This window comes from Strix aluco, chromosome 7, assembly GCF_031877795.1.
Source record: "Strix aluco isolate bStrAlu1 chromosome 7, bStrAlu1.hap1, whole genome shotgun sequence".
NCBI lineage: Eukaryota > Metazoa > Chordata > Aves > Strigiformes > Strigidae > Strix > Strix aluco.
This window is the reverse complement of record NC_133937.1, coordinates 41,178,912-41,202,396: the sequence shown is the minus strand read 5'-3', so window position 1 is coordinate 41,202,396 and position 23,485 is coordinate 41,178,912. Positions and strand designations below refer to the sequence as shown.

General features: G+C 44.7%; 1 protein-coding gene across 25 annotated transcripts in view; it reads right to left on the bottom strand.

Annotated features, from left to right (window-relative positions):
* Positions 1-23,485, bottom strand: part of JAKMIP3 (Janus kinase and microtubule interacting protein 3) — a 94,817-nt gene that overhangs the window by 34,034 nt on the left and 37,298 nt on the right. For 16 of the 25 annotated variants that reach the window (XM_074831563.1, XM_074831562.1, XM_074831570.1 and 13 more), the window contains 9 exons: positions 22,659-22,791; positions 19,904-20,145; positions 16,153-16,650; positions 5,642-5,857; positions 3,910-4,029; positions 3,312-3,458; positions 2,258-2,389; positions 1,705-1,740; positions 1,140-1,199 (listed from right to left, as the gene is read on the bottom strand). In XM_074831563.1, the coding sequence (XP_074687664.1) occupies positions 1,140-1,199; positions 1,705-1,740; positions 2,258-2,389; positions 3,312-3,458; positions 3,910-4,029; positions 5,642-5,857; positions 16,153-16,650; positions 19,904-20,038 (1,344 nt within the window). In that variant the 5' untranslated portion in view covers positions 20,039-20,145; positions 22,659-22,791. The remainder of the gene's footprint in view (positions 1-1,139; positions 1,200-1,704; positions 1,741-2,257; positions 2,390-3,311; positions 3,459-3,909; positions 4,030-5,641; positions 5,858-16,152; positions 16,651-19,903; positions 20,146-22,658; positions 22,792-23,485) is intronic. The other 9 variants (XM_074831572.1, XM_074831580.1, XM_074831581.1 and 6 more) reach the window with 4 other exon arrangements.

Here is a 23,485-nt window from a genome sequence, read left to right as displayed (position 1 = left end):
GCAACCTCAGAGCCCCTGCCTCTTTTTCATGTGTTTTCCTCCCAATTTCTCTAGCCAAGCAGAGCACCCTTTTTGCTGCCTTGTGTGTTCACCTCAGCGAGAGGCGGGAGTTGTGCACTGAAATGTTTTTGTTATTCCATTGTCACAACGTCCCTCCTGTCACTACCACAACTTTCACACAGAAGGTTAGATTTGCAAGAAACGTTCTACTCAAAAATTTGAAGTTAAGCACCACAGCAATGTTTTTACAGTTTGAAGAAATAAATTTTTCCACTCAAAGCTGCTTTCTGTTTAAAAGAGCAAGGGGGGTGGTGGTAAAGAAAGATTTACTCTTAAATGTTTGAAAGCTAAAGAACATATTTCAAACACAGTTCTTAAGTATTTTTAACTGTTGATTTGCAAAAACATTTCTAGATTTTGGCTTTTTGTTTTAATTTGCCATGGATAACTTTCGAAGGAGACAAAACATAACTCTCTTTCAAAGGCTTGGTTGCCATTTGCAGGAGGACAGGAGTCAAGGAGTTATCTCACATCAACCACAATTCATTATTTATAGATTCATTACCTCCAGCGCCACCTTAAGTCTTCACATGTAGAACACAGCTCGCTCTCAGGTCCCTGACATTATACCTTACGATGTTGTTACAGCACTAATATTTATATTAACATCCTGCCAAGCATTCATTAACTAACATTTCCTTTTTCCCTGAGCTCTAACCGTTGCTTCTTGTAACCAGCAATTTTTGCATGTTACTAAACTCCATAATGAATTATTTACAACCTACATATGTTTCCAGGCAGTGCCATTAAAAGATCATTTTGAGATGTGTTAATTCATAAAATCTGTCTCATCTTAAGACAATCACACGCCACCAAAGTCCCACGGGATCGCTCGGGGTACACGCAGAGCATGCAGACACTCGTGATGCAGACGGTTCCCCCACCCCTACCAGATCTTGTCTGAACACCCCAACACAGTCTACGAATGTCCCTGAACTACACAACCCAAATTTAAGACCAGGACCCATCTGCAGACCCTGGAGGAGAACGTTCCCCGGCATGGCTCCAAGGTGCTCAGAGTGCCCCGGGAAGCCAGCATCCCCACCAGCATGTCAGGACATGAGCTTTTTTTTTTTTACCTTAGGAATTCTTGTCATTTTTTTCCTTTGCTTCCTATACCTTAATAGCTTATCACGTTCCTGAAAGAATCAGATACACACGTTAGCTGTTTTCAGAGAGCCATTATTTAAATTAACTATGTCAGTACTAGCAGTCACTGGGCAGTCAAGAAATAGTAACATCAATGCTGGCCACTGCCTCAAAATGAAACAGCCATGCCTTCATCAGACTCTAAAAAAAATGCAATTCCAGTGTGGCAGAGCTGTCCCAGAGATGGGGGACACTCACTGTCGGTCATCAGGACAGAGTGACCACGCTGCCTTTTGCCTCTGGGGTCATCCTAGTGGTGACAAAAAAATCTTTCCTCTCTCACCAGAGCTTCCCTCTCCACTAGCACTACATTTTTCTCTGGTGAACAATTGCAGATATGGCCTTTGACAACATCTACGCTTAGAAAAACACTCTGTTAGCTTGGTGCCTGAATGGAGATGTAAGTGATAATAAATATTATTATACCCTGCATGCTTTTCATGAACAGCAATTTAAAGCATATGAAGATGAGGATGAAGTTAATGTCATTCTTACCATGACACTCTTCACATAGCCAGCAGTTTCCAGTGTCTAATGAAAAAGAATGAAATAATGTCAGTAAGGGTCCAGACTTAAAGAAACAAGCAACAAAAAAATGCAAAAGAAGGTATTTTCTTGAGGAGTATTATGATTTCAGTATTTTCTGTTTCCATTTTTTTGTTTCTATTAACAAAGAAGCAAAACCCCAAACCCAACATTGGAGAACACCCTCCCTGTACACAGCAATCTTTAGCCCTGGTGCTGTCTCCAGCTCAAGGAGCTCTGACATTTCCTCTCACAGGGGCAGGATCCAGCCACCAGCGTATCTACTGGACGTGCTGCAACGGTTCTGTCATGCAAGCGCAATGTAGACTGAAAGGATTTTTCCAAATACTATTGCACAGATCACTTATATTCAGTACAGTTTCTAGCAACCGCAGAAATGCTCCCATGTCCCACTGACGCCCACTGTGCCTGTGAGCTCACACAACCCCCAGGCACCCCTTGCTCCAGCTTCCTGCTACGGCCTTCGTCGACCCTGTGTGAGAGTGGCAGAATTGTATCTCACCTTGGAGAGTTCATCAATGATATTTTGCTGTTCAATAACTTGTAGTCTCAGGAAATCAACTTCTCTTTCTTCCTGGCTGTGGTCAAGGTCATTTAAAGAGCTCGGTCTCCTGATGGTTCCAGCTCTCTGCCTCTGAAAGAAACCCCCGGGGCAGAAGAGGAGCCATCAGGGGGCTTTGCCCAAGGGCAGTACCCGACCCTTCCCTGCGTCCCCTCTAATGGCCGTTCTGGCAGCTATCTTGCTTCGCTTTTGCTGAGCCAGACTGCAAACACACCGGCTGTTCCTGCTCCTCAGGCTGCCGTGGGAAGCTCGGGGTCACCAGGGAGGGCAGCGGGCATGGGGGGGCCACCACCCCAAAGACGGAGGCCAGCAGCCGCTCAGCTGCACCTCCTCTTTGGTTCTGCCCCGAGCTGTGCAGCTTTCCCCCACAGCGGAAGGAATGCAGAGAGCTGGGGCCACCACCACTTCTCTCTGGGTTGCTCTCAGCCATTCCGACCTGCGGGGATGAGCTCAGCCCTGCTGCACTCATGCAGTGCCACGGCTACGTGCTGCCAGCTATTGCCCGCTAGTGATATTCCACTGGGAAAAAAGGGAAGGGTCACAAGTGCAGACTTCTGAGGGATTTCGAGGTGTTTCTGGTACAAAAGTCCAAGGTGAAGTGGGGTGATCTGTGCTCAGGTCGAAGCTGAGCAGCTGGTGACTGAACAGTCTCCCAGTCAAAACGTGCAAAGCTCACCCACTCTTTTCACAGAATCACAAAATCATCTGGGTTGGAAAAGACCTTGAAGATCACCTAGTCCAACCATTAACGTCACACTGACTGTTCTCAACTTTTCTTCAGAACTATTTGTTTTTAAAGCTAAACCAAAAGATTCTGTGTAAAACAAAACATGTTCTAGCCACAAACCACTCCGTAGTGCACCACAGAACATCTGAGCGAGCACCGGAAAGGGGAAAGATTCCTATTAAATTTGCAAGTTTGGGACAATGCCTGACTCCGTCAGCCCTGCAAGCACTAAATTACACGTTCTCTCTGGAGCATACAGACACTTACCATTGCTATATTTTCTTGCGTTACAAATTTTAATTTATTTTCCATTCGACGTAAGGCATGTGACAATTCTTCATTCTTCCTACTAAGGCGTTTATTTTTGTCCAAAATGGGCTTATACTGACTTTCAGCTTCTCTGAGACGTTTTAACTGAAAGATTAAGAGAGAATGAACACATCTGGAGCTGTTATTTTTCATCAAATATATTAATCATTTTCTTTAACTATCACACTATCAATATTTTCTCCTAATACAAAGCAGAACTTCTCAAACACTGGGTATTTTCCATGGGGAAGCAGATCGTTCCTCCTTCATGAGGCATTCAATCTGTGCGACAAGTGTACCATGTGGGGAATGTATTTATTTTTCAAAATAAATAAAAATAATCCCAGTTAATGCCACCTTAAAAATTCATTGTTATATAAGCAGAGATGAATGTGATGTGGCATACCACCAAATACACAGCGTAAGGAGGAGCCAGATACTCCTGCAATGATTTCTACATGGCACAGGAGAAAATATCTTGGTATTTTGGGGGCAAGGCACCGCCACGACAGCGCATTCACAAGCAGTCATCGCCGCGCTTCTCCACTGCCCTCACCAGCTCGTTTCTCTCCTCTGACAGCAGCGCATTCCGGTCCTCCAGCTTCCTGATGATGGCACTCAGCTCAGCGATTTTAAGTTGGAAACGCCGGGCGTCCTTTTCATCCAACTGCTGTTCCTAAAACAAAGATCAACTGCAAATAACTGTTCATAAGTCTACAGGCATTATCAATATTTTTCAAAGCTCAAACTTTTTCTTATCCCAAATCCAACCACTTCAAAACATTATATGGCAGAGAGTAACCTATGTAACCTAACTGACCACTGAAAGCTGCAGGATGAGACCAACAGAAAGTTAGGAGTGAAAATGTAACAAAGTATGCAAATGCAGAAGTATGTATATGCAAATACAAAGTCACAAATGGTAAACTTGGAAATAGAAAAGAAAATATCAAAAATTAAGGCAATGTTTCCAATGTATGCCACTGTTGAACTGAGTGCTTCAGACACATCACCCACTCTGATGCCTTTGTTATAAGAAAATGGTATTAAAAATACTGAAGTACAACTGGGGAAAATCCATGCAATCACACCATTGCATAAGCTCTTCCTCTGTAAAGCTGTGGCCCTTATTGGGTTCTACAGGGTCACTCGTAAAGCCAAGGGGTAGCACTTTATCCGAGTGAAAATGCTTAAATCAAATTATAAATGAATAGAAATATAGGTAGACATGTTCTCGTTCAGAATCAGAGAGAAGTTACATCCATTTAGAAATGTTTCCCCTTCTCTAGGACTTGTTCTGATGTTTGGCAGAAGTGAAATACAAATCGAAACAAGCAAATTAGTGTCCGTAGTGCTTGTGGCACTTCTGGGAGGTCTAGGGTTCCTCATTCAACAGGTGCAGGAGAGGCTTGGGACAAAGAATAAAATCGATTGGTTTGCTCATGTATCAGTATTTACACTTCTACTGAGGAAATTAAGGCTGTTGCAAAAGAAATCTTGATGAGGATTGGCAATGAAGAAGATCTGCATACGTCAGACATATGAGGTCAGTTAACTGAGGGGTTTTTAATATTAGCAAATTAAGGCAAAAGCAGAAAGGTGCCAGAGTTACATTAAAAAAGCCATTGTGAAAGGGTGACTAAAATTTAACGTTCTGGATACTGCATTGTAGAAAAGAAAGAGGAGAGAATAGGTTAGCAGGTGTTTAATTCACTTTCTGGTCCACTGAAAGCGAGAGCACTTAGCAGCACGAGAACCCGAGCTACAGCGGTGTTCCAGGAGGGCGGCGGGATTTCCCGCACTTTCACGCGCCCGTTACCTTCCCCCTTTCCCTTTGCAAAGTGGCCTTGTCCATCTGCTCACAAAACACGTTGTTAGCAGTTCCAAAAGCTAGCACACATACATTACTTGGTTAGAAATGCATTTGCATCATTTGTTGGCAAAATCGTGTCAAACTGTCAAATTAAGGAGGTGGCAGAAGTATGGTACAGTGAGGAAAAGGAAGAGAAAAAGAACAGAAAAATTTCACCCTGCTAACGAAACCAAACCAAACAAACCAGAAAACAAAACGACAAAAAAGCAAAAGCTCTCCCATAACGAGGTTTGATTTTGAGTCTTAAAGGTTTGTCTACCGAATGAGAGCAAGAAATCGGTGCCTCGGGGTTCCCCCTGCACGGCTATGGGAAAGCTGTTGCTCCAGGGTGCACTCATCAAGATTCTGTCACTTCGTGCCTTTTTGTCACTCTGTCTGCTCGTTCGTTTAGGTGAAACCACGTGAAAGTGCTTACGGGGCTTCCCGAATGATCTGAAGCGTCTCCTGCACCACTTGCATAAGGAAGTTCCCGCTTGGGGCTGCTCAGATGCCGATCAGACTCTTTGATCTGGGAAAGTTGTTCATCTAAAGCCTCCTTTTGGAGCTGCAGTCTCTGAGCATGCCCGGCTTGAACCCCTAACTCTCTCTCCAGCACGTAGACTGCTCTGTCTTTAAACTTAATCTCCTCCATCTACAAGGAGAACAGAACACAATCACACAGGCAGGCAGCGGCTTGACAACAACAGAGCATCTTACGATCCCAAACGCGGCCAGAGAACAGTTGCACAGTGCTGACACCCCTCCACATGGAAAATACAACAACGCTCTCTTGGAGATAGAACAGTAACAAATATTTGACAGTGAACACACAACCTGAATCACTTTACCAACCCAGGAATGTTACTCTTCCTCTGGGGGCCACCCAGAAGAAAATCTCTCTTTTCAACAGGAATTTTTGTAATTAGAATGATTGGGAAATAACCCATGTTCTTAGTACTATTTCAGAGTATCTTAACAAAAATTTAAAACCTAATATTCATATCACAATTTGGATTAGTTCACTCAAACATTTTAATGATTTTGCAGCATTTTGCTTGGACACCACCTTTTGAAAATTTGGATTCATAATTTTAAATGAAAAATATTAAAACCTTTTACTTTTCAGAATATAGAAGGAATGTTCATTTTTAAAATTCTTTTTCCAAGTCTCCCATGTGAGCAATTTGTTTAATTATCCCCTTTCCATGAGAAGTTTTGCTTATGCATAACAAATATTATGCAAAATCATTAAGTGCTTAAATGACAAGTGTCCAGCTATCTCCAATTCTCTTCCTTCCTATTTTTCTGTGCTGTTCCTGCTGAGGTTAGGGAGCTCATCGCTGTGGGATCAGGCACGTTGAATTTGCAGGTGCTCCAGGAATATTTTCTGTATTTTTTTTCCGAATGCTAATGTGGAATTAAGGCCTCCTGAGCCATGGAGCCGAGCCCCGTCCACCCGTGCGGAGTGCCGGGGGCCAGAGGGGTGGCTCGCGCCACGGGCTGGGTGCTCATGCCGGGATCAGAGCCTTGGAGTCTGTTTAGAGTTCAAACGAGGATGGCCTGTGCCCTGCCTAATCACCAAAAATTACTGCGCACAGCCCGGAATCTTCTTCTGTGCCTGTGATGATGGACAGCACTGCAACAGAATCGCAGACTCTTCCCAGCTGGATTGCATGCTTATACATTATACAGGAATATAAAGTATTAATTACACTCACACCACAGGGCTGCCAAATGTGCTTACAGATAATGATAAGAAAGAAATCAGATACATCCCCTAAAATGGCCGTTGATCTGGTTTCAGACACCATACATGCATAAGATTTTTGGCATAAGTTTTTGAGACTTTACACATTTAATTTAAATGATCAGTTTTTAAAAGGTGGCCTGCTTGAAATAAGAACATTTTGCCTTGTGAGAACAGCTTTTGATACTTTTATCTTTGACAGCTTTTTCTGTAAACCTGGAAAAAAATGACATTGTGAATTCACAGATCAAAGTACTTTGTTTCCAGTAACTGCAAAAATGGCCCACCCAGGGAAAACGCCAGTGATGGCAGCTCACACATGCCCAGCAACGGTACTGGGAAATGGCTTCCATGAGGTGTGTTTGGGTGGAGGGGTTGGTTACAGCTTCCAGCTGTGGAATAAATTACGTGGGAGAGGACACGGTGGGTTGGGGCACCATGTCCCTCCATTGCACAGCGTGGAGGCGGCGTCTGGACCCAGGCCAGGCGAGGTGCACCGACACCTCATCGTCACCTCATCGTCGTCACCCCATCATCCAGTACCCCATGACCATCACCCCACCGCCCTCATGCGCAGTTCCAGCTCCAGCTGTAGGCGAGAGCCCAGGGGCTCCCCAAGTGGGTCCTGCCCTTCGGTGGCTGGAGGGAGGATGCACCGAGAGACAGGCCCAGGGACATCCCGCACCATCCTCGGGGGAAGAGCCAGCCTTTGCCAAAAGACAACGTAGGGCAACTCATAAATACCTGTGCAGAAACTGTGTTTCAAGGTAAGCAAAATTTAGATTCTTTTAGTAAAATGGAGCAAATCAAATGTACTTTGGGTGCCATTTTATTAAAGGCGCTTTCAACAATTTCCATTAAGGCAACAGTCTAGTAACTTTGAGAAACAAAGAGATGCCCACTGAGCTCCTTCTGCTAAATACCTAATCAGGTAGAAATCTAAACGGATGTATAAATGAAACGGTAACACATCATCAAATGATTATTTGTTTAAAATAAGCAGAATATTGGGTAATTGATCCCTATTTGTATGAAAACAAAGACATGGTATAACACAGACAACACTTTAAATGAGGAGGAACAAAGAAACTGAAGAAAACACAAAACATTTCACAGTATTTCACTAATGTTTTGTTTTCCAGAAAAAACCCTAAACATAACATCTTCATAAACAACAAAAGAATCATCAGTATTCACATTTCCCCTCATATGATTAAATTCACGTTCATGAAATATGCATAACAGCTCAATGTTTGCAGCCCATTGTTAACCAGCAACGCTCTAGAAATAGCACAAACCGAAGGAAGCATTTCACTGAAAAATATTATTTAGCACATTTCTTCCTAGCGTTAGTGACATTCAGAAAACATAAAGACAAGAAACAACTTGCAACTCACTGGAGGAGGCACCGGTCCCCAGGCACACCCCAGCAGGCTGTCGCGCACCCCGGCCTCATTCTGCAGAGGGCGCAGGACCGGTGGGACTCGCCCTCCCCACGGCGGGTCCGAGGGCTGCCGACCCCGGCAGCGCGTGGCAGCGCCGCGTCCAACCACCTGACAGGCGGCCCTGGGTGTTCCCACCGTCGTTCGAGCAGGCTGCCTCGACTTGGGATGAATATTTATGTGGGAGCGCTAATTAATAACCAGCCCATGAGCACAGCTGATGCCAATTATGCAAACAGAATCCCATGCAAAGTTGAATTTGCTATTCCCGCCTTGTGCATTGCCTGTCACGGTCTGACATGCAGCTGGTTTGAAGCTGCGTGATTCTTTTTAAATGGATTATTTCCATCCTGACGGTAAAATCCACACATAGGTTCCCTGGTTGGGAAATTTCTCCTTGGGATGTTCCCGGGGCCTCCACAGCTCTGCCAAGTCACAGGAGTGTGGGCATACACCCCAGAAATTCGCCCGTGAAGCTCCCAGAGCCGGGGGGGACCGAACTGCCGGGCCCCATCACCCGGGCGGGCAGTGGAGAGCCCAAGTGAGAGGAGACTTGTATCAGCACTAGCGTGGCCAGCAGGGACAGGGAAGGGATCTTACCCCTGGGCTCGGCACTGGTGAGGCCGCCCCTCGATGAGTGGGTTCAGTTTTGGGCCCCTCACTCCAAAAAGGCCATTGAATGACTCAAGCGTGTCCAGAGAAGGGCAACGGAGCTGGTGCAGGGTCTGGAGCACAGGTCTGATGGGGAGCGGCTGAGGGAACTGGGGGGGTTTAGTCTGGAGAAGAGGAGGCTGAGGGGAGACCTCATGGCCCTCTACAGCTCCCTGAAAGGAGGGTGCAGAGAGGGGGGATGAGTCTCTTGAACCAAGGAACCAGCGCCAGGACAAGAGGGAATGGCCTCAAGTTGCGCCAGGGCAGGGTCAGACTGGCTCTTAGGAAGGATTTCTTTGCAGAAGGGGTTGTTGGGCATTGGAATGGGCTGCCCAGGGCAGGGGGGGAGTCCCCATCCCTGGAGGGGTTGAAGAGTCGGGTTGACCCAGCGCTGAGGGATCTGGTGGAGTTGAGAACGGTCAGTGTGAGGTTCATGGTTGGACTGGAGGATCTTCAAGGGCTTTTCCAATTGAGATGATTCTGAGACAGGATCACCCCCGAGAGATGGGGTTCAGCCATGCAGGCTGGCAGGAGGGGCGGGCTGCCCTGCCTGCTGTGCTGCTCACGTTCACCTGCCTTGGCCGCTTTCCTCTCGTTTTCCTTAAGGCTCTTGAGGAAATACATGCAATTGTCCCTTTGTCCTGGGGGTGTATGTCACTCCCCAGCAACAGCCAGCCAGATTATGCGCACTGTTTTTTTGCCCAATACTCTACAAGAGTCACTCGAGCTGGTGTTCCGATACTGCACATTTCTGTCAACTACTACGATTTACGTTTTACAGATAGCCCGGGGGGGTGGCGGCAGCATTCCTGCAGGGAGACACTGCTGCCTTGTCAAGGTTCCTAACTCAGGGCATTCAAACCCCGCTAACAACGTGCTCACACACCTCTGCCACACAGCGCTGCAGCCCCAGACCCGCACTGGCTCCCCCCACTGCAAATGGTGGGAGCAGCCAATACAACACAGGAGCAGGCTGGGATTGCTTTTCTTTCGACCCAGGAGAATTCTCTCTATTTCAATACAGATGAAAAACAAAACACAAAGTGTGATCCCCTCTCACACTACTGTACCATCTTGTTACAATATACGTCACAACGTATATTGCAGCAATAAGCTGCACACGGCAAAGTACCTGATGTATTTTCACAGGAGCAAAATGCCCCTCGCAGCACTTGTGTCATCCCCACGTGCTGCTGCCAGAGGCACTGCAATGAGCGGCAGCTCCTCAAGAGGACAACTCGTCACTGCAGTTCAGCTATGGCACAAGAGCAAACCCCCACCAGAAGAGGAGGTCCCGCACCTTGCCTCTCCCTCCCAAAGTTTGGGAAAACTCTTCTTTTTCACTTTGATGGTTAATTTGCTGCCGAGGCAGCTCACTGGACTGGCTCCCTCTGTGTGTCCGTGGCCCGGGGCAGGAGAGGTGGGGTGGGCAGGCGCTGCCGGGAGCATGGCCGGGGGCTTTGGTGGCCTCGGCTGCTCACCTTGGCTCAGCTGCAAGGTGAAAATACACTCTCTAGTCTCTGAATCCCGCAGGCTGCCTGGGTCTTGAAGAGTCATAATGAGATGATATTTGAAGAAACCTGTGGCTATCCCATTGCTTCTTCTGAAGCAATGAAGCAGCCCTTCCAGCCCTCATTCCACTGTTCTGCAGGACAGCAGGAGCTGTGGCCCCTCGGCCATGCAGATGAAACCCCCAGCATCGCCCAGGAAACTCCTGTCACATCATCTTCCAGAATTCAAAAGGTGATCACTGTCAGCAGGGCACGTCCACTGTTCCTGTAACCTCGCCAAATCATCAGACTCAAGAGGAGATGACATATCATGTTTTCAGTTAAACACAGACGCATGCAATATGTGTTACCAAAACTTCATTCTGCAATGAGATTCTGCTACAAGTTTGGCCAAAGAACGGTTCTATTTCAGGCTGATTAAATCCCAGTTATACTTAACCAAACAGAAAATGCTGGTCCCACACACAGTAAATGTCCTATGCCCGTTTCCAGGCAGTTGACATCCTACAGCAACAGCCACAGGCAGGCACGTGCCGCCCGGGACCTGGCGATGCAGTAAACCGCTCCTCTGGCTGCCAGCGGCGCGGCTGCCCCGGGACCCCACTGGCTCCCGACGCTTCCCGGGAAGGGGCCCTGGGAGCCTGCCCGGCTGAGTAAAGTACATTGGATGGGAGAAATAATTGTACATAAAGAAAGATTCAAAGATTTTTCCCACACTTGCCTGATTTTGCATCCCCTCTTTTGCTCCACCTTCAAATACCCCTCACGCCTCCCTGGCGCTCAGGACACGCTCAGGGCCGTGTAACTGTGCAGTGCCACCGGTAAACGCCATAAAATGAAGCGGGTGCTGCCTCAGACCCACGCTGCAGCAAGCAGAAACCTCACATCCAGTGCCATCAGTTCCAAAGCGCCTCCAGACGTTCGGGAGCCCCAAGCCCTGCGTTAGGTGTGTTGTGGCACAACAACAACTCGGTTACAGCACAGAAGAGAGCAGAGTTCTTGTTTAGGATTGTGCGGAAAAATGTTTTCTAAAAACCGGATTGTAAAACACAAAGGAACAACTCAGACCTAGGAGGTTTATTGATCCTCCAAAATGTAGGAGTAATGTATAGCTGAACATACAACAAAATCCTTCAGTAGTCCCAGTTTAGTTGGAAGAAATACTTCTGTAAATGAGGTTCAAACCACAAATGATGAAAAAAATCCACATTTGCAAGAAGTAATTATTCACCTTGAGTAATTTGTCTACCTTTCACTATAGGATGACTGCTGAGATACCTTTATAAAACCAAATACGGTAATTTTTCACCACACGAGGGAATAAAAAGGAACAAATAAAGACTAAATCAATCACCAATAAAATTAATATTTAAAAAGCCAGCTTCCTACACTTTTCATCTGACATCTTCACTAATTTACCACTGCCTAACAGAGAAATCTCAGGGCGGTGTCTGTAAACATCGAGGTTCAGAGCCTTGTCTGTGGTGCTGAGTTACCGTGAGGAAGCCATGAAGGTCTCAACGTACAGTAGTCTTACATGAGGCATTAGAGCAGGTTATTAAACCTTTTGGCAGTCACCATCAACTAAAGTTTATCTTAAAATGAAAATAAACACTTTCCAGTCTCTAACAACTCTCACTTCTTCAGTTTTTCTGATTTCTGTTTTAGTCCCCTTAGGAAGGGAGGCTGCAGTGGCTGTTGCTGTTCAGCACTTCTCCTTTCTGACCAATCTACAGTTAAGTACAATTTAAATGCTCTTTGCTGCACCGAATTTTAGTCCCCGTTAACCAAATTCAAGGCCAGTTAATCTCAGGGAACTCTCCTGGCTGAAGGGCTGTTTTCCCTGGACACGCACACACCAACACAGGGTGTGCTGTTATTAGTGGGAAATCGTACAAATGAAATTAAATACATTCGTGTAGTATTTTAAGCTGTTTCAAAATGCACACATTGAAATTTAAAAAAAGTTTACTAAAATTAGAAATTCTTTAGAAAGAAGGTCGTTGCCATACTTGTTACCATCTGCAAGGGACTTTCATCTTTCACATTAACATTTCTTAAGCTTCTGAGCCAGGGACAGCTTCGCTGGTTGTACTTCTCTGGAGAGCGTCACACTCAGACTTTACAGACACAAACAGCACAAGCCATATGTGCAAACAGAAACCCCGGGGCCAGAATAATTTGAACATACACTCTTGCGAAACACGTTATTTCCTTTCCTGCGCTGCTCACAGAACTGCAAGACGCTCAGCCCTGCTGTATGAGATTAGTCCAGAGCCATTGGCAGCAACGAGCAATAGTTACCCTGGCACCTGAAAAATACCTAGAATAAACAGCTAGAATTTTTGTTTGTTAAACACTAAGTGGGAACTGTTTCTAAAGAGAGATCACACCTTGTTAGCTGCTACAATCTGCAAGCCTCTGTGTGCCTCTAGTGCAAACCTACTGCAAATATTATACCACGACAGTAACAGCCTGTTTGCTGTGTCCGGGTCTTCTGGGTCAGCTGCAAACACCTCTTGGCACAAGAGCGTGAGCTGGGGAGGACCCAGCTTGCAGTTGCATTTGGAAGTCTCCTTTTGACTAGAAGAATATTTTGGCTTTAGTTTTGCTGCTGGAGATGGGTACAGCACGCAGGTAAAAATGCAAGGATTCCCCTCAGAAACCCGGCGAGGACAAAGTTCACTCACTGGTGCTGGGTTTGGCTTGAAGCGACAACTTAACTTCATTCAAAGTCGCGGTAAGTCAAGAAAACGGGAAGGTTCTGGTTATTTCGAACACCTCAGCATATATACCCTGCATCTCCCCTGGCAAAATCTGACAAAAGAGGATGATGCTGAAGACCAAAATAAACTCCAATTTGCTTGAAGTAAATTTGATGGCTGTACAGTTCCTTTTTGCATAATGTTGTATCTTCCTACCGCATCTGTTACTTTAAAGGCCATCCAACATTTTTCCAAAAGTCTAAAGTGAGACATCAACAAATGTATTGCTGTCTGCCCAATAAAGAAAAAACCCCTAGTTTTAATTTGAAAGGAGAATAACGGATTAGTACTAACTCGCCTTTTCCAAACAGTCTTTGTCTGACTATGCATGAAGTATTTTCCATAAGCTAAGCCTCAGAAATGAGAAAGTATTATCAGAGATAAATAACTTCAAAAAATTACTTTATGTTAAAAGGCTTCACATCATTGCCAAGCTAAACATGAATGAGTACCACTTGCCTTTCTCTAATCTGACTAAACAAAAACAAGCAGTATTTTTCTAGGCGTGAAATTATAATTTGCTTGAAGGTTACTTCTGCCCTTGATTACAATGACTAAATAATGCATCATACATGAATCATGGAGCTCTTAAAACCCTGATGTGAATCCATCAACAATTCCAGGCTGGATGTCTGCCACAGGGAGGTGCAACCCCATCTCTGCTGAGGGACAGACCTGCTCACGTCAGGCTATTCTGTGTTCCTCCCTGTCTCACTGCAGCCCCGGTAAGGCTCAATGAGTGTACTTTATTGATGGCTCCTATCCTAAAAAGGGAAAAAAGCACTGGTTTTCAGTAATAGTTTAAGTGTTTTGAGAACTGCCTCGCTTTCCTAGAGGGGAGAGCTTTTATCATACAACATGGCACCAGCCATGGCACCCCAGCACGCCAGGGCCCTCCCCTGCGGGGTGCCGGGAGCCAACAGCTCCCACTGAAATCAATTACGGTCAATGGAGCTGAGAGTACTTCGAGTCATGCAGGAAGCACTCAGGGCTTGGTAAAACAATGGCATCATGTAATTTAATTAGTACAGCTAGATGATACTCTGATTCTTTCAAGCAGGAATGAAAAAAAGTCTGATTTTCGAAGGCAATTTAGAAAACATAACATCAAACCACTCTATTCCTTATAACTAAGAACATAATTTATTTTATAGCTTCTACATTAGAGGCCATTAGCGTGGACTTGCCATGTAATGCAGCAGGTTTATTTAGGATGTACATTAGCCATCCTTTCATTCCGATGTATTAAATCAATGCATCTAGTAATGTATGTTTAGACAAGAAAGTACTTACACTGCAGGATATCTGAACAGTATCAATAGATCAGTTGGTTATAAATTATTTTAATATCCTCTTCATAAAAATAAAATAATCTATGAAGGGAAAAAAAACTTAACAACCTAAAGACTGAGAGAAGGGGTGGCTAAATAAAGGGCACGTAACACTCCGGGGACCAACGGAGCAGCGCGCAGCGTGTCGGCTGCAGTCACTCGCCGTGGCTCGTTAGGACGCAGACGATGCTGCACCAAGCCTGTGGCAGGTGTGTTCTGCAGGCGCTTGCCGAAGCGTGGCTACACTGCCATGCTTTGACTTGGGGTCAGTCTGCAAGCTGATTCTGCGTTTTTACATTTTTTTTTTTAGGATTTGGATAATAGTCAAGGGATAATGACTTAGAAGAGACACGGATGAGTTTATACTGAGACACTGCACGCTATAAAAAAGCCTGGCAATCACAAAAAGACAGTGACTTCAAATAAATACAAGACCCAAAATACGTGTCACGAGAGTATGGGTGTTCCATTTGTTCCTGTGCCCTGGGAAAGGCAGCAGCAGTAAAGGGAAATGGTCCTGCAAATCAGCTGCATGCTCACTGGGTGCTGGGACTCCTAAGGCCAGTGCCTGAGATGGTGGTGGAGAAATCAGCCTAAAACCCAGGAAGCGCTGGTGGCCTGCCAGGGTCTCCCTCAGAGACTTCCCTCTTGGAGGGAGCTCCCTCCCGGCAGGAGGTCTCCCCTTTTCCAAGCAACACGAGCCATTTTAACCTCTCCAACGGGTTTCCAAATGCACTGGAGGAACACTGGGAAGCCATCAGCACGCAGCTATTGCCTTTGAGACTCTGACTGTTGCACCTGCGAGTGAAATGCTTCCATTAGGTGACCGAGGGCTGCTCAGCACGCACAAGGCCCCAGAGGGGCTCAGGTGGGCAACGACGGGTGAGGAGCCCCAGTGGGGGTGAGGGGGGACCCGCTGAGCCGCCGCTCGCGGGGCTGCTGGAGGAGGAGCACCAGCGCCCGGCTGGGGGAAAGGCACCAAGGTGGGGCACGGCGAGAGCTCCTTCCTGAACGCCTCGCGGGGGGCACTGCCCGCGGGGTATGGGACTCACTACGGGATGCAGAAGAAAGAGCCCTGGGGACTATGTAAAGCTCATTATGGGATATTTACGGGAACCACAAAGGCAGGGAAAAGGAGCGACCAAGGTGGATCAGCAAGGAAGAAATGGTGGGGAAACAGAGGCATGGGCCAAGAAACGTAACAGATTTGTAGAGTTCCCCAAACCAGTTAGTAACCCAAGCCTCCTTCCTGATGTCTGCACTATGAACAGTATTAATAGACACTGACATGGATAAAAAGTTCCTTACAAAACATCCTAATAGTTTTTTAAAAACATTTTGACATTGCTACTAGTAAATGTAAAACAGATGTGGAGAAAGCTCCAGAAGTCTGAATGCCCTTCCTTACCCATCCCTCTGAGTCCAGCACTGAACTTTCATTTACTTACTATCAATAACATAAGCTTTAGAAAAGACATAGATGCAGATAGCAACACGTACCAGTCTACGAATTTCTCTCTCACACTCCCTCTTAATTCTGCTGATTTCCTCTTGATGCAGATGATACACACTCCTTATCTCCGCTGCTTTAATTTTGTCAGCTTGGATGACCATAGTTAAAGCCTCTTCCACTTGTTTCTTAGCTCCCTTCAGCTCTGAAATTTCTTGCTGCATTTTTATTTTCTCAACCTCAAATCCCTTCTTGGCCTCCTCCTTCGCCTCCGTGAGCAGCACCGTCTTCACCTTGTCAGGAGCCCCGTCACGTACAGCATTGAGAAGGGTCTGTAGCCTCTGGATTTCATTATCTTTAATTTTTATTACTCTAAGCAGTTCAGCTTCATGCTGTCTCAAAAGTGCTTCTCGAACAGCTTGAAGCTCCTTCATTTTCTCTTCATGAAGTTTGACTTTGAGCTCTGTTACCACCACTGTACTTTTATGCTGTTCGTGCTCTTTGATCTGCTTAACTTCCTGATTTTTCTCTCTTTCCAACTTGCTGACCTACAAGGAAAATCAAAAAAAGTACAGTATTTTCAATCAACAAAATTATTAATATAAATCACTATACTATTTAAAAACAGTACAGATCACTTTACAATATTAGGCCTTAATGCTGTATGTCTGTGCCTTAGAGTGCAAGCCCAACCTGGTGAGTCCGTATTACCACACGTAGACCTACACATTTGGCATTTTGTTTATTCTTTATGATCTAATACTTCATTACATATTAAAGATCCCTTTTTTAAGGAGTTTCCAGGTAAAACTAGGGTCACCGAGCTCTGCCGCACAGCCTTCATGCTGTGGACTTACAAAAGAGCGATTTCCTCTCTTGACGCATTTTGTGTGAAGAAAATAGACATTACAAACCTCTGCACAACATTTTCACAGAAAAAAGGCTTTTTACAATTTAAGGCAAATACTTCCAATGCACTGTCACAGCTGTCATTGACTCAAGGTTTGAGGTACCTGTGGGGATCATCAGCAACACAGCCGGGAGGACTTGGCATTGTAAAAATTGTTCTAAACCTACCACAATACTCTGGGCACACTCTGCCTTGGCCCGGACAGACCCACCCTCTCTGCAGAAGTGCTGGCGGGTGCCCCCTTGTCACCAATACACCCGTGGCAGTTCCACACAACCAAAACCAACAGGGATGATGGCTAAAGCCCTCGGGATGCAGCCTGCTCCCCAGGCGGCCACGGCTGTGCCCACCGCACTTGGGCACTGACGCCCTGTGTGCTGGCCCCAGTTCTGTCCGCAGCACTAGTGACTGTTTGTCCCTGCCGGGGAGGCCACACATGTGCCCCCACGCTGGAGAGCCGGCAGGGTTGGCAGTTGCTCAGCAGCCATATCTGGGCTACTCACATCTCTTAGGGGGAATGCGACCCACCTGGTGATTGGCGTGGCAGGTACTGCACTAGGAGATGTGCCCAGCGCATATCTGCAGCAATTGCCGTGCTTGCAAAGCTAACCCTCTCCTTTGGGCAGGTTTATTCCGAGTCAGAGTGCACGTCTGTTTGCTCTGTCTTTTCTGCCCTAGAATGTCTATGAGAACAGCCTGTGCACATATTTAAATGCTAAAATTAAGAAGTGGATATTCACTACATTGTTTTTAATCACTGAAGTGTTTACTGGGAAAAATGTTCCAGTCGACTCTGTTCAATAAAGATGCATATTTCTTCCTCAGTTGACACAATAAGGTTTCCTTGCTAATAATATGTCAGAGTCTCCCTCACAAACAAGAACACTGCGGAATCAAACTGTACAGGTGTAAAGAAAAAACGGTGACGTTACAGAGAACTTTGAGAAGTCTTCTAAGAAAAAAGTAACTTGTGAAAATAAGAAGATCAACCCTGACAAATTTGTAGAAAAGACCTTTCTTTCACTGGAAACCAGCGTAAGCGGAAATATCCACATATTTAGAAAAAGAGAAACAAAAATGTATCATTATAATTTTGCAAATTATTGATATTGAGGATGAAAGCCTAGGTGCCGATGCTGATTTTAGCATCGTATTCTATTTTTATAAGTAAATAATAATTCCTTGCAATGCTATGGAGTCTTTAATTTGGCCAATTCAGTGCCCTAAAAAGCATGAGTTAATACAATATAAATAAATGTCATAAATTTATGCAAGCAGCATGAAATCCAGGTGAACTAACCATCCATATCCAAACACTACAGACAGCGTATGCGCCGAGATGAGGCGAACGTGTGTGACGTAGGTGCTAGAAACAGACTCACGTTTAAGATAATACCCACTCAGGAATCAGCCAGGATCTTGTGGTGTAAGCCTGAGTCCTTACGTTAGTTTTCAGCTGGCTATCTGCAAAAGCTCTCACACCACATCCCCAAAAGAAGACGTGAGAAGTCAGGTGCTAGGCCGTTATTTTGGCACGCTCAGGCACACAGATCCAGACTGCACCGCGCAGACATGCACATGCAAGACGTAAAAAGCTCTGTGCTAGCTACTGCGAAGCACTGCATTTTATTGCATTTCATCAGATGCTTTTTAAGGCAATGAATTATTCAGTACAAATAACTAAGTCTTTCTGACCACAGAAGGGTCAAATGACATTTCAGTTGAAATCCATACCATAAACTCAAAAGAAGCCATGATGAGAAGTGGCTGGGGAGGACAGGGAGAAGGAAAACAGGATCCTCAGTCTTAAAACTGCAAATGCTGCTTCACAACAAAAGGATTAATAAATGTTCTTTTTATCTATCTACACATACCCTTAAAAGCTTCCCTAAAAATTGGAGTCATGGTCTACAATGCCTAATAACGATGCAAATTAATGGAAAAGTGCCGATTCTGTCTCTGCATGGTAATGTATGTCTCTATTAACATTCTGGAACCAAAAAAAAACCCCAGAGTTTATCAGTAGGAACTAACTGGGGGGATCAGTGAAAAGCAGACAAATTTTGTATGCCCTCACTGAGCAGCGGCCTGAAGGCTGTGGCTGAGAGCTCTTAAAGCGGAGACTCGAGGCACATCAACCACTGCCCTCTCAAAGGCTCGGGGTGAAACTGTGGCTCCTTGAACTGTGGCCATCAGAGCAGAGGGCAGAGCTGAGGCCTATTACTGTACATCTGGAAGTTGTAAACAGTCAGTTTGAAGGATTTTGAGCATAAAAGCTGAATGAAATTAGTGTAAATGTGAAAGAGAAGAATCAGCAAAGAGAATTTCTGAATAACACAAAATTGCATTCAAACCCCTCGATGTAGCCATCCTCATAAATAGGTAAATATTTACTAGAAAAAGTTGTAGCAAGAGAAACAAAGGACGTGTACAACTTTCAGCCCACCACCACGCTTACACCACCTGCTTTGAGCAGGTGTTTGTTTTTCCAGATCTTTTGCTGGCACTTAGCAATGCGATTTTTCAACTTCCTTTCTGCCTGCACGGCAGGAGAGAGCATGCTGCCCATGGCTGAGTCCTGCCTGCCCAGGGACTGCCCACCCTCGCTGCTTGGCTTTGCCACCAAGAGCCGCGACACCAAAGCACCCTCACTTTCAGAGATCTTTTGTCCATATGCACATTATAAATACAAGGAGAACAATTTAAAAATCTGCAGTAAAGGGGTTGCCCCTTGTCTCCCATAGAAGGCTAGCTCCAGGTGCGTGCACTCTGATTTATTGTGACAGTTGTGTAGAAGTCAGCTATGAGCAGGGCAAAGAGCGGTTAGTAGTCAGAAACAACAGACTAGGTTTATTTTAATAAATTGGGGAAGGAAAGGAAAAGATGCACACCTTACTCTTTTCTTGCTGGAGCTCTATCTGGATGTCGGTGAGCTTGGCCCTGAGCTCTTCGTTGGCAGCCTGCAAGGCTGCCAAGGCGTCCGGCTTCTCCCCCCTGGCTCGGCTGCTGGAGCCCTTCTTGGACATGGTGAGGCCGTGTGGCAGGGAGGGGAGTCCTGCCCGGAGGCCCTTGTCCCAGCGCTTGCTCGGGGCTTCTCGTCCTTGCCTCCGTCCCACTACATTTTCTTACTTGCCTGGAAGGAGGGAAATCACATAAGAGCTGTCAGACTGCTGGGGGTGAGCAGGTGATGCAACACCCACCTCACGCATGGTCAGACCCAAAACATTTCTAGAAAGCACAAGGTACATGTCAGCCAGCTAAAGTGGCTCTTCCCTGGATTAAGTGAGAGCTAGACACATTGTCAGGGCTAACAATATTTTGGTTTACACCTGTCTAGAGCAGAAGATTTAAATGACAAACTATAAACGTTTTCTGTCACTTCATTTGCAGTGGAATTCACACAGTGCAGAGGATGTGGATGTTCGGGAGGGACATCCAAGCACCATCCCCTGGCGCTGTCACGGCTGGGAGGCAGCAACAGCTGGGAAAACGATTTTCAGCATAGGCAGAATACTTCTATGTTCTTTAAAAAAATGTCTTAAGGAAAAAAAAAATGTTTGATTTCCTACAAATACTTTTCAGATATTCATGACAAAAATAATAAAAGTAATAGAGTAAGAAGCTACAGAAGCAAGCAGAGATCGCCCAAAGGCAGCAGAAGCTTTCCAGGCAGGAGTGTGTGGTGCATCACCAAAACAGCAATTAAGATCTATATAGGTTTGTCTAAGTCTGGTAACAGTGTAGGAGTTTTATTCACACAAAGAGGTTTGGAGTTAAATCTAAGCAAAAAAACCTGAGACAAGCAAATTAATGTTATTAAACAGCAGAGCGCCAGGCAAAAATGGACCACAATTCACAGAATTCATATATTAATATAGTTTGCACTCTGTGCCAACCCATTAATCCCAACACATTTATAAATTATACAACATAGACAATTTATAATGATAACTTCAGGTTTGTCAGTAAAACAGATACTATAATATTAAGTGCAGTGCTAAAAGCTACATGCATTTGTTGATTTTTATTTCAAAATTCTCCAACAGAGACTTTGCCCCAAAATGAACAGCAGTGTTCTGGAACAGGTAAGCATTATTGAAGTCTGTAGAGGCTGTGCCAAATTTAGAACCTCATATTATCAATGAAACTCTATAATCAATACTATTAAGGAAAGAGTGTAAGAGTTATTGAAAACATATCCTCGCAAAAAACATATTCTAGCTTAGTACAAGTGTCAGGCACAGGGAGCCTAAGAGCGAGACACAACCCTGCTCCAAAGAATTTGCAACCTAAGACAAAGACAGATAAGGGTAGGGAGAAAGATGGTATTTTTTATCTGTTAATGCTATTTTTATGCTGAGCACATCCTATGATTCAGAAAACTCTATCAGAGTTCTGTGTAAAAATAAATAATTAATCTATTCATCAAATCAAATCCCTGTGACCTGTGAGTTGTCTGCACAGAGGTGAACTTGACTGAGGGGATCACAGCTTGTCCTTACTTCATTTGATTCATTTCTTAGAGCTGTGGATTCAGACAGACAGTTCATTAATATTATGCACTTGATGACTCTGAACTGAACAAGTCAGTAGGAGGGTGTTCAGGTTGGTGTCAGTTCTTCCTCTCATCAGTATTTAACGCAGTGCTCATCAATAGCATGAACAGATTTAATTTAATAGAAACCTGAGGACAGCAAGATATTCTGGGCAAAACGCTATGTACTGGAGGCTTGTTTAGCTCTGGAGCAGCGGAACGTGGGCACTGGCTGCTCTATTCCCGAAATACGGATGTTTCCTCAGTGTTTCTCTCACACTGTGTGTACTTTCTGTAGGATCTTCTCTTATAACAACATTACTTTGTTAAAGCACTATGGAAGGAGAATTCCCACATGGCTGCACAAGCTCCTTGATAATTATCCTGTGCAATTTTTCAATCTGTGGGTATAGACCATGGCTGTGAAAACCCAGTTCATTCCTATTTAAATGATAAAGAGCAACACACGCAAAGAAACAGTTGCCTCTAGACAAGGCTGACTCCCCATCAAAGTTTATTTTAAAATTGTCTATGAAAAAATTAATGAGAGTGAAATCATGACTGGAACGCCCAGAGGACCAGCTAACAAGCTCACACAAAAGATACGTGCTCATGGTAAGGCAGGATGGGGAAACACCACCAGCAAAGAGAAGGATCAAAATAATATTCAGAGAACTGGATGATCCTAAAAACTACAGTAACAGAGGAGGTACAAAAGCCAGTGGTATAAGGGCTCTGCCTTTCAGCAGAGTTCTCGGACAAGACTTGGGCCAACTTCTGACACAAGGATGAGGACAACATGGTTTCGTTGTTTCAGAGCAAAAGGCAGAACTGGTCGGGAATTTTACAACAACAAGTACATTTGCAGAAGAATGTAAAATCTAATGAAAAAACTTTTCACTAGAAAACTTTGACTTGCTTAGATGAAGCTATATCCTGAACAGATTATATGTATTTCTCAGTTCAAAAACTTACCAGGATTCATTTTTAACTGTCACTATATTTCTAGTTTGAAGTAAATCCTTGTTTTAAAGGCCCGTTTAAGTTATACTATAAACATACACAAAAAAGCCCAAATTTGGGAAAATATTTCCAACCTTCTTAATACTAACCTGGATAACAATCTTTTTGGACGATGACCTTCAATGCATTGGTTTATTCATCATGACTCAGAGTCAAAACCACAGTGGAGCAGCACTATTCCCTGTCCAAGGATGAGTAAAGAGGCTTAACAGTTCAGGGCAGCTGTAATAATAAAATAACAAAAAATAATAATAGTAAAATAACGATATAATAATAATAGTAACATAAAAGTGTAGTAGTAGTAGTAGTAATAATAATAGAACAGCCTGATTTGAATTCTAAGAGCAAAAACCTGCATCCATTAGGGAGAAAAGAGCAGAGGGAGGCAGCTGCCTTGGGGGATAAATAAATGGGATACAGAGCTAGGAGAGGGCTGAGAGCATCTGACAGACATGGCGGGAGCCTGGGAGTAACTGGACAAAGCCGCTGAGAGCCGGGGAGATCAAGTAGGACAAGCAGTCACTACCGATCTACACTGGGTCAGAGTGGGGAGCCTGAGACTCAGAGAAAAAAAGCGAGGGGAAAAAAAATAAAACTCCTGATATTGGTTGACCAAACCAAGGTGGTACAAACAGTCTTAATTCTGTTGTTTCTCAAGTCTTGACTTTGTAGCCTTGAAGTTTCTATAAGAAGAAATGTGCTTGGTTGGTCAGAGAAATAGAAATAAATAAAATTGTACAGATATTGCCTGAAAAACCTAGAAACAGGAGTAGATGTTCTTCGCATTTAAGATTCTTGCTTCGCTGTGCAAGAAGACACAATACATCAGTGATCTACAATGGTGGTCTTAAAAAACTATTTTTCTTTATAGATAAAAAAATGGGGCAGTCTGTAGCCACGGGCACTGAATTCTACC